The sequence below is a fragment of the Heptranchias perlo genome, chromosome 10, assembly GCF_035084215.1.
Source record: "Heptranchias perlo isolate sHepPer1 chromosome 10, sHepPer1.hap1, whole genome shotgun sequence".
NCBI lineage: Eukaryota > Metazoa > Chordata > Chondrichthyes > Hexanchiformes > Hexanchidae > Heptranchias > Heptranchias perlo.
Window position 1 is genome coordinate 52,779,817 of NC_090334.1, and position 12,666 is coordinate 52,792,482.

The 12,666-nt window shown below is 39.6% G+C and overlaps 1 protein-coding gene across 1 annotated transcript in view; it reads right to left on the minus strand.

Annotated features, from left to right (window-relative positions):
• The window catches only part of rcor1 (REST corepressor 1), a 125,499-nt gene that overhangs the window by 68,846 nt on the left and 43,987 nt on the right, over positions 1-12,666 (minus strand). Inside the window, exon 3 of the mRNA XM_067991775.1 lies at positions 2,510-2,590. Coding sequence (XP_067847876.1) covers positions 2,510-2,590 — 81 coding nt within the window. The remainder of the gene's footprint in view (positions 1-2,509; positions 2,591-12,666) is intronic.

Below are 12,666 nucleotides of genomic sequence, written 5' to 3' on the forward strand. Positions count from 1 at the left end.
CATTTTGGATGCACTTACTATAATAGTCATAGTAAGGCCATGGAATCACACATTGAAATCCAGTGGTAATCTGCAGAGTATCTTAGTAAAAACTTTTTTTTAAATGAAAAACTAAAAGCACTTATGTCAGAGCAGTTTAGAGTAAAATTAGTTACTGTACTGGCTTAAACATAACAATATTTCCCTATTATGTAAAGTTATAAAAAATAAAACACAGGGTAATAGCTCTTTGGATATTCAAAAATCTATGAAAATAAAAAGTTCAGGTGTCAAGACTTCAAATCATAGATTTTACATAATTTATATATAGGATTTTCCAACTCCTGAAATCCTGAATTAAGCTCAGATATTAATCAATCTCCATGTTGCAAATCACTTCGCAATACAACACTGCCCCAACATATATTAACTCTACAAAATTGTATGTAATATAATCCAGCTTTAACATTTTTTTTAAAAAACTCCATTATTCAACTGTTAGAACAGCAGTTTCAAAGACACCTGCTCATTCAGCAATGTAGCATTATTAATGTACAAATCTGTAGGCAAATCATTTTGATTTCGTAAAATACATATGCCATGCAAGCAGTAAATTACTCAACAGTGTATCCTTGATGCCATATATTCATTACTCAGTAGTGTAGAGGCTTTGATATTTACACCACATTTGAGGCCAAGACATTCCCAACACTCAAATCTGTTGCCTTGCCCTGTGGAATCCACAGTGGGGTGAAAAAAAGTAAGCAAGAATTGGAACTGGAAATTGTGTTCTACTGTATTCTAGTCATGCACCATCTTAAGCAAAAATGCACAACAGTGAGGGAATAAATGAAGGGAGGTCAACAGTGTCAATAACATGATCACATTCTCTCCTTTACTTTAAAGGGATTAAGATTCATCATACTACTATATGAGTTTGCTTATAGGAAATAAAGACCACTCCTGTTAACGCAAAGTAGTTTTTTGCCTGAAAAAATTGACTTATCTGGTATTTCATATTAAACAATTTAAATAAATACAACACAGGAGGCTATTTTTTGCGGGAATTTTGATTTTAATCAACAGATAAGTTGAAATAAGAGTTCTGGCATTATTTTGACATCAAAAAGCACATTTTCACATGGATGTTGTTTTTGTACATTAGGAACTATATGTCTAATAATCATACTGATGAACTATAATCTCAGTTCATCAATGCTTCAAGACGACATCAGATATTTCAGTGCCTACTTGGAGAAACTATGCCTGTTTCACTACTGTACATGCGCTTTAGATGTCCTTAAAAGGAAATGGAGATACAGTATATAGTACTTGCTAAATCAAAGCTTCTCAGAAATGTGAAAATCAGCAGCCTTCTCCTGGTTCTGCCTCACTGTTCAAACAGTATTGTGATTGAAATGATAAACCTCAAAAAAACTGTTGGTAGTTATAAATTTGGATCAAATTAAAATTAGGTCAAAGTGACCCCTTAAAACAACAGGTAACCTTGCATTTATATTTTTATAACTTTTAAAGTTCTGGAAGATACTGGAGGTCTAATCTTGTGGATTAGTGGAAGAATAATTATGTCAATCATAGTATGATTTTTCAGTGCTCAACTCGAATTTGGAAAAATACTGTTTGATGTAGATTTACAGTATGCACTTCAGATTGGGATAGCCAAGGGGGAAGCAACCCTTTCCTCAGAGTTTCCTCAATTCTCAATTTAAAAAATAAACTTCCTAGCTTATGTAGAAAAACCTTTGGAGTGCTCTAGAATGAAGCTGCCAGTGCTAATAAAGCCCGTACCAACAGACCAGTGGCCATGTAAATGCAGGCTTCCGCATCTTTCGGAGTTCCTCCAATATGCTCTGCAATTCTCTGCCCACTGAAGGATACTAATGACGGGCAGACCTCATGATATTATGGTAACTTCACCTCACAAATGAGAGTTAGCAAAATTATTGCTATGTAGATTAATTACAAGAACAAAAAGGCAGCACAAGTAGATACAAAAATGATTAAATTGTTCTAGTTCAAATTAATCTGGCTCTACATTAGGTACATTCCTATTGGAAAAATTAAACAAAGAGAGGTCCATCTTCCAGACATAGACTCGCAAATGTGGTCAAGGTCAGCTATTCCATATATACTTGTCTAAAACAAGTGCATGCAGGCACACAGACACAGTATATAATTAGACATGGGGTTCTCTTTCTCCCCTTGCCTCCCCTGACAAAAGATGTTAGAGGATAAAATCTACACAGCCTTACCTTGGCATACCTCGAAATCATGCAACGGAGGAGCTAGCATTCCACTTTATTACAAGTTTGTTTCTCACAAATTCAAAACAGGATATTCACTTATGTGTGGACAGTATTTTCCATTACTTTTCTCCAAATAGACTTCCTAATAGCAATTAGAGGTGTAAATTCAATATCCGCCAGAAACCACTTCTCTGAAAATTGGGGAAAAATTTATAGTTTCTAAGAAAAAAAGACTAGAACCATAAAATGAAGTGCAGACTTACATTTAGACTCGGAGACATTCTGATTAGGTGACCAGACCAGCATTCCAAGGTTCTCCCTTTCCTGACAATGCTTTGCAACTTCTGTATGTGAGGATAATAAAAACAAATATTAAAATATAGTTTATATTCGCTACATATATTTAGTTCTGGCATTTGTACAGAAATTAACAAGTAAGTGTGTGTGCGTGTGCGTATATAAAGAAAGTTAAGCAACAATGGCAAGACCAGATGGTTTCCCTTTTAATTTCAAAGGATCAAGCATCCATTCACCATATATAATATTAAACAGTGAACAACTCCTAGATTCAATTTTCACTTTCTCCCTTCCCCCATACAAAGTTATTTCAAGGTTACTGTCCCATTCCTAACAGCATGAGTATACATATCTTTGCATATCTCGAGTTTGAATAGGTTGACATTAATACAATTTAGCAGCAATAATTATACTGTATACAAGCATCAGGTCCATGTGAAAAGGAGAAGTCACTAATTGTTAAAATATCAAATAACTTTGCAAAAATCAATGTCACAATTAGAACTGTAAAACTACACCTTTATAAGCATGTTAAAATTTCAATAATTACACCCAAAATTGGATAGGTGCATTATAACAATGTACTGGAGATCTATATTTTCAATAATTGAAAGGATAGTATTGAAAATATGTTTAAATAATGTTGACATCCAGGTTATTGCGTGCAATAGGAAAAATCTGGCCTAATAATGGATTTGAATGTTATATTCTAGACAGATTGCTTAATAAACCACAGCAAGAATATGTGCAATATGACTTTTGAAAAGAGTGAATTATGTCCAAACATATGTTGCTTCAATTTCAAAAAATGGTCGTATCATTTTTTTTGATCACGTGTAACAATACTGAGCATCAAGGATCTAAGTGAACTTACTTCAATTGTACACCTCATTTTCCATAAGCCAATTAGGGAGTTTTAACAAGGTACATTCTGTGAGCTTTGTTTTTTTTTTAAATTGAGAAGTCACCACTGCATCTCAAACAGCATTCTACAATCTTTATACCTGGATTCTGTTGGCCAGCACAAACATGTTCTATTAAAGCTGCAGCATCCTTTTCGCTTACCTACAAAAAGGAACAATGAAAGCCAAAACCAGAGAAGCACTATTGTGCAATTCTGCCCTTTTAAATCCATCCCATTTTACTTATTATGAAAGCTACTGAAGAGCTTGCATCACCTGACTAAAACTCAGCTTCGGTTCAAGACTATTAGCACGAATCAATCTGTCTGATTTACATAAGACAGCAATACATTCAAGTAGTTCTCATCAAAGCCAGCAGCATTATAGCAAGTCACTTTTCCAGATTAAAAAATTTAAAAAATACATAAGCACAACAGGAGTATTAATTATACGTCTAAAAGCTTTCACCTCAAGCCAACTGTACACAAAAGAAATGGCAGACTAGCCCATGTTCCAAATGGGTGACACAAGCCTGAAGAGGAAGTGATTTAAGTCTGCCACATACACTAGTTAGATTGGTGAATAACAAGAATATTAAATGGTAAAGCTTCTTCAACGAAGTCGACAAAAACATAACTGGCCCAGATTTTGCTGGAGTACCGTGTTAAACTTTTTCCCCTCACTCTTCAGCTCAAAAAAATTTTGCACTGCAAATTGCTGGAAGTGCAAGCTGATAACGGCATGGCGAGGGCAATGGGGCATCTGGGACCTTGGTGAACGATGGGAGCAACAGTCTATCTCCTTAACCAATGAGATTTAAGGATTGAGAAAGAAACAGAGGTACCACGGAGAAGGAAATAGGGTGAATTAGAGTCAAATCAGGCATAGAAAGGGAAATAAAGATTGAATTAAAAGAGAGAAAAAAGGAACACGAAGGAAAAGTAAGAAAAATGATTTAAAATTTAAAGAGGGGTAGTCAGACAAAAATGGATGCGAAGTGAAGCAGGAGGTATTAGGAGAGGTGACCAAAAGCTAGGTCAGAAGTGGGTTTTAAAACGTGTGTTAAAAGAAAGGGGGAGGTGGAGAGGCGGAGAGGTTTAGGAAGAAAAATCCAGGGTGCAAGACTGAGATGGTTGAAAGCATGGCTGCCAATGGAGCAGCAAAGGGAGGGAGAGATGCAGAAGAGGCCTGAGTTGGAGGAATTCAGGGGTGGTGGGGGGGGGGGGGGGGGAAGAAAGAGAGAGAAGAAAAGGGGATTGTAGGGCTGGGGGAGATTACAGAGATAGGGAGGGACGAGGCCATGAAGTGATTTAAACAAGAGGATGAGAATTTTAAATCGGTAGTATTGAGTGACCAAGAGACAACGTAGGTCAGCAAGGACAGGAGTGAAGGTTGAGCGGGACAGGATACGGACAACAGAGCTTTGGATGAGCTCAAGTTTACAGAACATGGAGGATGAGGCGCTGGCCAAGTCCGCATTGGGATAGTCGGGTCTGGAGATGACAAAGGCTGAGATGAGACTTTCAGCAGTAGATGAGCTGAGGAAGGGGTGGGGGTGGGGGCGGGGGCAAGCGATATTACATACGTGGTTTTAGGTATGAAGTCCAGATAAATCCTAGCCAGAAGTCATTGTTCAAATGATGTGCATTCTCCATACACAATACCACACATCTATCTTGCATGGGTACAGATTTTGTTTGGCTGGGGAATTAATGGCACAATGTCATCCACACAAGGATGCAAGCTGAATGCCAAAGGAGAGGTGAGAGAAGCAGCCTTCGATAGCAAGGCAGTGTTCAACCATTATGGCACAGAGGACCTCTTGCAAAATTGAGGGCAATGGGAAAACCATCTGATGGCTGAAGTCATACCTAACATAAAGGAAGGTGGTTGTGGCTGAGAGGCACCAATTATTGCAGCCTCAGGACATCACTGCAAGGGTTCTCCAAGTAAGGGTTTCTGGTTCAACCATTTTCAGCTGTTTAATAAACAACCTCCCGTCCATCATACGGTCAGGAGTGGGTCTGTTTGTTGATTAATCCAGTATTCATTGATAACTCTTCCAATAATGAAGCAGCCCATACCAGCCTGCATTGGGACCTAGAGAATATCCAGCTTGGGCTAACATTTGCAAAATAAAGTGCAAGAAATGACCATCTCCAACAAAAGAAAGCCCACCCACCTCTCTATGACCTTCAGCATCTCCAAGTCCCTCACTATCAACATCTTGGGGGGCACCACTGACCAGAAACTTAAAATGGAACAGCCATACTGACATCGTGGCTACAAGAGCAAAGCAGATCTAGGTACTCTGTGACAAGTGGCTCAACTATTCCCTTAAGCCTCTGCACCATCTACAAAGCTCAAGTCAGGAGTGCGATGGAATACTCAACACTCACACCTGGATGGGTGCAGCTGCAACACTCAAAAAGCTAATCATCCAGAATTCCGGTTAGCTTGACTGTCACCCTGCCACTAGACTAAATATTCACCCACTCCATCACTGGCACGCTGTGGCGACATTATGTATGATCTACAGGATGCAATGCAATAACTCACCAAGATTACTTTGATGGCATCTCCCTCTCCTGCGACCTCTACCACTGAGGAGGCCAAGAGTGGTACTGTTGTGGAAACATAATCATCTTCAAGTTCCTCTCCAAGTCACACACCATAGTGACTTGGACATATTGCAGTTCCCTCATCGTCGCTAGATCAATATCACGGAATTCCCTAAGCTAACACCATCACCACAAGGACTCCAGCGGTTCAAGGCGGCCCTTCACTACCTTTTCAGGGCAACTAGGGAGGGGCAATAAATGTGGCCTTGCCAACATCTCAAGAACAAATATTAAAAAATGGCTGACTTACAATATGGGCTTGCAAATCAATAACTCTGCAAGCCAAAACAGCTGCTGATAGTACAACTTTTATACAAGAAAATGAAACTCATGTTCAAAGAGGTCCGAATGGGGTATACATTACCTTGTGAAAAACTAAATTAAGGTTCTACTTAGGAACCTGAACATAACTAGTCACAATATCCAATAACACATAAAATGGGATTCTCCCAGATGATCCAAACTCAAATTGGTCTTAAACAGCCACAACATAAACACAAATAGAATTGGGTTTTAAACCAATATCAAACAGGTGTGGGAAATACTCATGCAAGATAGGACAAAGTGATTTAGAAGACTACTGGACAAATTCTTTTCCATTTTGTCTTTAAACTCCAATGGTGGATGTCACTATTGGAGGGGGGGGGGGCGATGGAGTAGCTGTACTAATTAGAGATAGCATAATGGCAGTAGAAAAAGGGTTTTAACTAACAGAAGGAAAGAAACAGAATCAATATGGATTGAAATAAAAGACAAGAAGGGATTGATCACATTAATTGAGGTATACTACAGACCACCTAATAGTGGAAAGGAGGTGGAAGGAGAAATATGAACGCAAATGTGTGAAAAGAGTAAGGGACATAGAATAATAATCATGGGAGATTTTAAGTATCCCCAAATTATCTGGCAAGAGGTAGGTAAAGGGGTACAGGGAATAGAGTTTTTACAGTGTGTACAGGACTCCTTTCTTACCCAGTATGTAAAAAGCCCAAGAGAGGAAGCACTGCTGAATCTAGTAATGGGAAATGAACCAGAACAGATAAGAGAGTGTAGGGGAACATCCATGCAATAGCGACCACAACATAAGGTTGAAGATAAAGACTGAGAAGGCCATGAGTAAGACAAAGACCAAAGTAATAAATTGGAAAAAAGCTGGTTTTCAGGGGATGAGAATGGATTTAGGGAAAATAAACTGAAAAAATGTATTGAAAGACAAATAAATAGAACAGCAGTGGGAAACATTTAAAACAGTGATTGATACAGTCCAAGAGAAATATATCCCATTAAAAAGCAAGAACAAACTAGCCAGTAATGATACACCATGGATGAATAAAGAAATAAGGGCTAAGTTGAAACTAAAGAAAAAGACATACACCAAGTACATAGACAACAAAGGAGAGGATGACAAAAGGGAATACAAAATGGTTAGGAAAGAAGTTAAAAAAAAATTAGGAAGGCAAAGAGAAACTACAAAATTAAATGATCAAGGAATATAAAAATTGTGACGTATTCTACAGACACGTAAATAAAAGAAAAATCAGGATAGGGCCACTATGAGGTAGACACGATAAACTCACAGGTAATGAAAGCAAAGTGGCAGAAATATTAAATAATTACTTTGCCTCAGTATTTACCTGAGAGACTAACATAGTGGGCATGGCATTAGAAAAAGAGATCAAAAAAGATATAAAGACATTTAAAATAGAAAGGGGGGAGATAATTGATAAACTAATCAAACTTAGAGGATAAAACCCCTGGTCCAAATGGATTGCATCCGCGCATATTAAAAGAAGTTAGGGAAGAGATCGCGCGCACACACTACGCACGCACGCACGCACGCACGCACGCACGCACGCACGCACAGCGAATAGTGCCAGATGACTGGCGGACAGCTAATGTGATTCCAGTCCAGGGAACTGTAGACCAAATAGCTTAATGATGGTGGTAGGAATGATAATGGAATCCCTTACTTAAAAATGTAACAGAAAAACAACTAGAAACCAAAAATATAAAAGAATAGTCAGCACGGATTTCAAAAGGGAAGTTCATGCTTGACCAACCTTATTGAATTCTTTGAAGAAGTAACAGAAAGTGTAGCCGAGGGTAACGTAGAAGATGTAATATATTTTTGGATTTTCCGATAAGGTACCGCATAGTAGTATCATGACTAAGGTCAGAGCATGTGGAGTCAGGGTGGCTGGCTACAAAACAGAAAACACAAAGTAGGGTTTAAAAGTAGTTACTCAGACTTGCAAAACATGGGAAGTGGTGTTCCATAAGGATCGGTGCTGGGACCACTGTTGCTCACTATTTTCATAAATGATTTAGACTCAGGAATTGGAAGTACAATTTCAAAATTTGCAGATGACACCAAATTAGGGGGTATAGTTAATACTGAGGAGGACTGCGACAAAATATGGGAAGACATTAATAAGCTTGTAGAAAGGGAGTGTAATTGGCAAATGAATTTCAATATAGATAAGTGAGAGGTATTACATTTTGGTAGGAAGAAAAAGGGGGCCATATACTGCTAAGATAATAAGAGTTTAAATGGGGTAGAGGAGCAGAGGGATCTGGGAGTATACACATCACTAAAAGTAACGACTCAGGTTAATAAGGTAGTAAAAAAAAAGCAAGCCAAGCACTTGGTTTCGTTGCTAGAGAGATAGAATTGAAAAGCAGAGAAGTTATGTTAAACTTGTATAGAACCTTGGTTGGACCACACTTGGAGTACTGTGGACACTTCTGGTCTCCATATTATAAAAAGGATATACAGGCACTGGAGAAATTGCAAAAAAGATTTACTAGGATGATAGCAGAACTGAGAAGTTATACCAAACAGGAAAGACAGAGCAGTTTGATCGCATGTTCTGAATGTGTTTAAAGAAGTTAATGGGGCTCTTGTCTCTTGAAAATAGAAGACTGAGGGCTGACCTGATAGGGGTCTTTACGATCATGAAAGGGTTTCATAGGGTAGATGTGGAGATGTTTCCACTTGTGGGGGAGGCCAGAATTAGGGGTTATAAATATAAAAGATAGTCACTAATAAATCCAATAGGGAATTCAGGAGAAACTTCTTTATCCAGAGAGTGGTTCGAATGTGGAACTCGCTACCACAAGGAGTAGTTGAGGCGACTAGCATAGGTGCATTTAAGGGGAAGCTAAATAAACACATGCAGGAAAAAGGAATAGAAGGATATGCTGATAGGGTTAGATGAAGTAGGGAGGGAAGAGGCTTGTGTGGAGTATAAACACCGGCATGGACTTGTTGGGCCAAATGGCCTGTTTCTGTCCTGTACATTCTATGTAATTTAAAACTAAAAAAATGGGAAAAAACATCGATGATTCTGCTGCCAAAACAAGGGAGCTGGGTTTGGCAGAGTGAAGGTCATTCTCCCACAATCCAGACTAAATGTAAATCTTGAGATCTGCAGGAAGGATTTCATTCATTGGTGGGGAAATTCCTCTCTCTCAAGTATTGCTCCCAATTGTCTTTAGGTTGTTGGGGACATTCTAAAGCACCTTTTGGGCCTTCAGAAGCACCACTTATTGGTTCCACCAAGTCAATGACAATTATGCTCAGGAGTCAAATCAGTCATGTAGTGTGCTCTACAATTCCTCAGCACATTGTTCAGGAAAAGACATCACCTTGGCACATGCTTCCTCAAATCCTTTCCATCAGAGTATTTGTGGATATCTTGAGGGAGGAGCCCTTAAATGAAAAAGGTATCCAGGTGGGTAGAGGTTACCCATTCCCCTACATTGGAGCTGAAATACTAAGTCAGTCTTGTTTACAGATACTTTTGCGGGTTATGGTTTGGAAATGAAGGTTTATTGTTTCCAGCCATCCAATGAGACGCTCAAAGTCTTAGCACTAACACTGTCATTAGAGCTACTTTGAGTCATTTGCTTCCCAAGTAGTATTCCAACATTCATATTACTTTTACTCAGTGCAAATACAACTAAAATACATCAATATTGCTTCACATACACCATGCACACACATGTTCACTAGAAGTAAACAAGAATTAATCTCCACAGGACCATAGCAGAATGAAAATGGATCCTGTACAGATAAGGGAAAACTAAATGCCACATTATATAAAAACATTTCAAGAACTAAAGCAGACAGTAGAAGCAAATAAAACTCTTTAGCACTAGGATGGGATGGCAATTCAGCCAACAGTCAGGTAACTAACAAGTTGAACATTGGCATCAATGTAAATAAACCACTACAGTAGTATGTACATTTTTTCCAATTTTATTTAAGGGTAGTCAAGACTATCCTCAGTCGAAATTCTGACTGAAATTCCAAACTTACCTTCTAAGATTCCCATTCCCAGCTAACATAACTACGAGAAGAATTTTTGAATATGCTGCCTTGCATCTCGTTTCTGATGCCACAGATGCAATTAAAATAAATTTTGCAGAGACACTAAAAAGAAAGCACTTTAAGAGAGCAGCACCCAGTGTCGCAACAATATGTGGGTAGCACCACGCAAGCCAAGCTCCTCAGTAGAAATGGTGGCTTGGTCCAAGACTCTGCCATACAAGGGAAAGGGGAGAGGGTTATTCCCCCCCACAAGAAAAAGGGGAGCATTATATCCCAACAAGAGGGAAAAGGGGGGGGGTTATATCCCAACAAGAGGGAAAAGGGGGGGGGGGTTATATCCCAACAAGAGGGAAAAGGGGGGGGGGTTATATCCCAACAAGAGGGAAAAGGGGGGGGGGGGTTATATCCCAACAAGAGGGAAAAGGGGGGGGGGGGGGTTATATCCCAACAAGAGGGAAAAGGGGGGGGGGGGTTATATCCCAACAAGAGGGAAAAGGGGGGGGGGGGTTATATCCCAACAAGAGGGAAAAGGGGGGGGGGGGTTATATCCCAACAAGAGGGAAAAGGGGGGGGGGTTATATCCCAACAAGAGGGAAAGGGGGGGGGGGGTTATATCCCAACAAGAGGGAAAAGGGGGGGGGGTTATATCCCAACAAGAGGGAAAAGGGGGGGGGGGTTATATCCCAACAAGAGGGAAAAGGGGGGGGGGTTATATCCCAACAAGAGGGAAAAGGGGGGGGGGGTTATATCCCAACAAGAGGGAAAAGGGGGGGGGGTTATATCCCAACAAGAGGGAAAAGGGGGGGGGGGTTATATCCCAACAAGAGGGAAAAGGGGGGGGGGGTTATATCCCAACAAGAGGGAAAAGGGGGGGGGGTTATATCCCAACAAGAGGGAAAAGGGGGGGGGGTTATATCCCAACAAGAGGGAAAAGGGGGGGGGGTTATATCCCAACAAGAGGGAAAAGGGGGGGGGGGTTATATCCCAACAAGAGGGAAAAGGGGGGGGGTTATATCCCAACAAGAGGGAAAAGGGGGGGGGGGGGTTATATCCCAACAAGAGGGAAAAGGGGGGGGGGGTGAGGGTTATATCCCAACAAGAGGGAAAAGGGGGGGGGTGAGGGTTATATCCCAACAAGAGGGAAAAGGGGGGGGGTGAGGGTTATATCCCAACAAGAGGGAAAAGGGGGAGGGGGTGAGGGTTATATCCCAACAAGAGGGAAAGGAGTTTCAACCCCAACGTTTACGGTTCTATGATCGGCCTTTAGGGTAAGGGAGTCAGTTTAGTAATGTAAAACTAATGCTCCATTCTCCCACAGTCTGAACTGTAGAAGCACTAAACATAAAGCCAATCGTTTTTGTATATTTATAAAAATGTCAAGACTATACAAGAAATACAAATTTGTAATTTCTAAACATTATTTGAACATTTTACAGCAAGGGTTTATTAATAGTTTAAGGCATTTAAATATTACTCGTTGGAAATATTCTGCCACTTGCTACGTCACCAAGTGCATGGTTACAAAAACCCAACAAATTGAATAAAATTCTGCCAAGCACTAGGACCCTGAGGAGCCCAAACTCCTCTACCCCACCCATCCCCCACTTGAACAGATCTAGCTACTGTACCTGGCAACAAATGCTTGTTCTCTTGCCCTTGTAAGCTAGATGTGTCAGCTGCTGATTTGCATGAGAAAATTGCAACTAACCAAATTCTGTAAAACAACCCGTTAAAGAACACCCCACCTGTATCTAACCTCCAACATACACAAGAGATGGACAGAATCAAAAAATAAAAACACACAAAAAAGCAAGATAAACGAGAAAGAATCTGGGAACAAAAGGAAAATTCAGAGAGAAACTGAGCAAGAGTGAAGGTCAAACAAACTGATTCTATCTATAGCTGTATTTTGAAAATGAAATAATACCTCCATATTAAAAAGTTTGGTAATTTCAAAAATGTGTGAATATTAGCATGACAAAATTTCCATAGCATCTGTGCATTATTTTGAGAAATGTAAATTGTTCAGAAAAACTGAAGTGGTAGGTAGAAAAGGTACATAAATAAAATTGTATATTACTTTATCCAATCAGGTTTTCCAACTCGGTATGTTCCTGTTGACAGGATTTTAGTCTGAGGTTAATCTGGGGAAGCGAAAATGAAGTCCATTTCTGAGAATCCATCACAAAATGAGAAGGAAATAATAACACCTTTCACAACTCCAGGACATCAAAGTGCTTCACAGCCAATTAAGTACAAACAGAGGG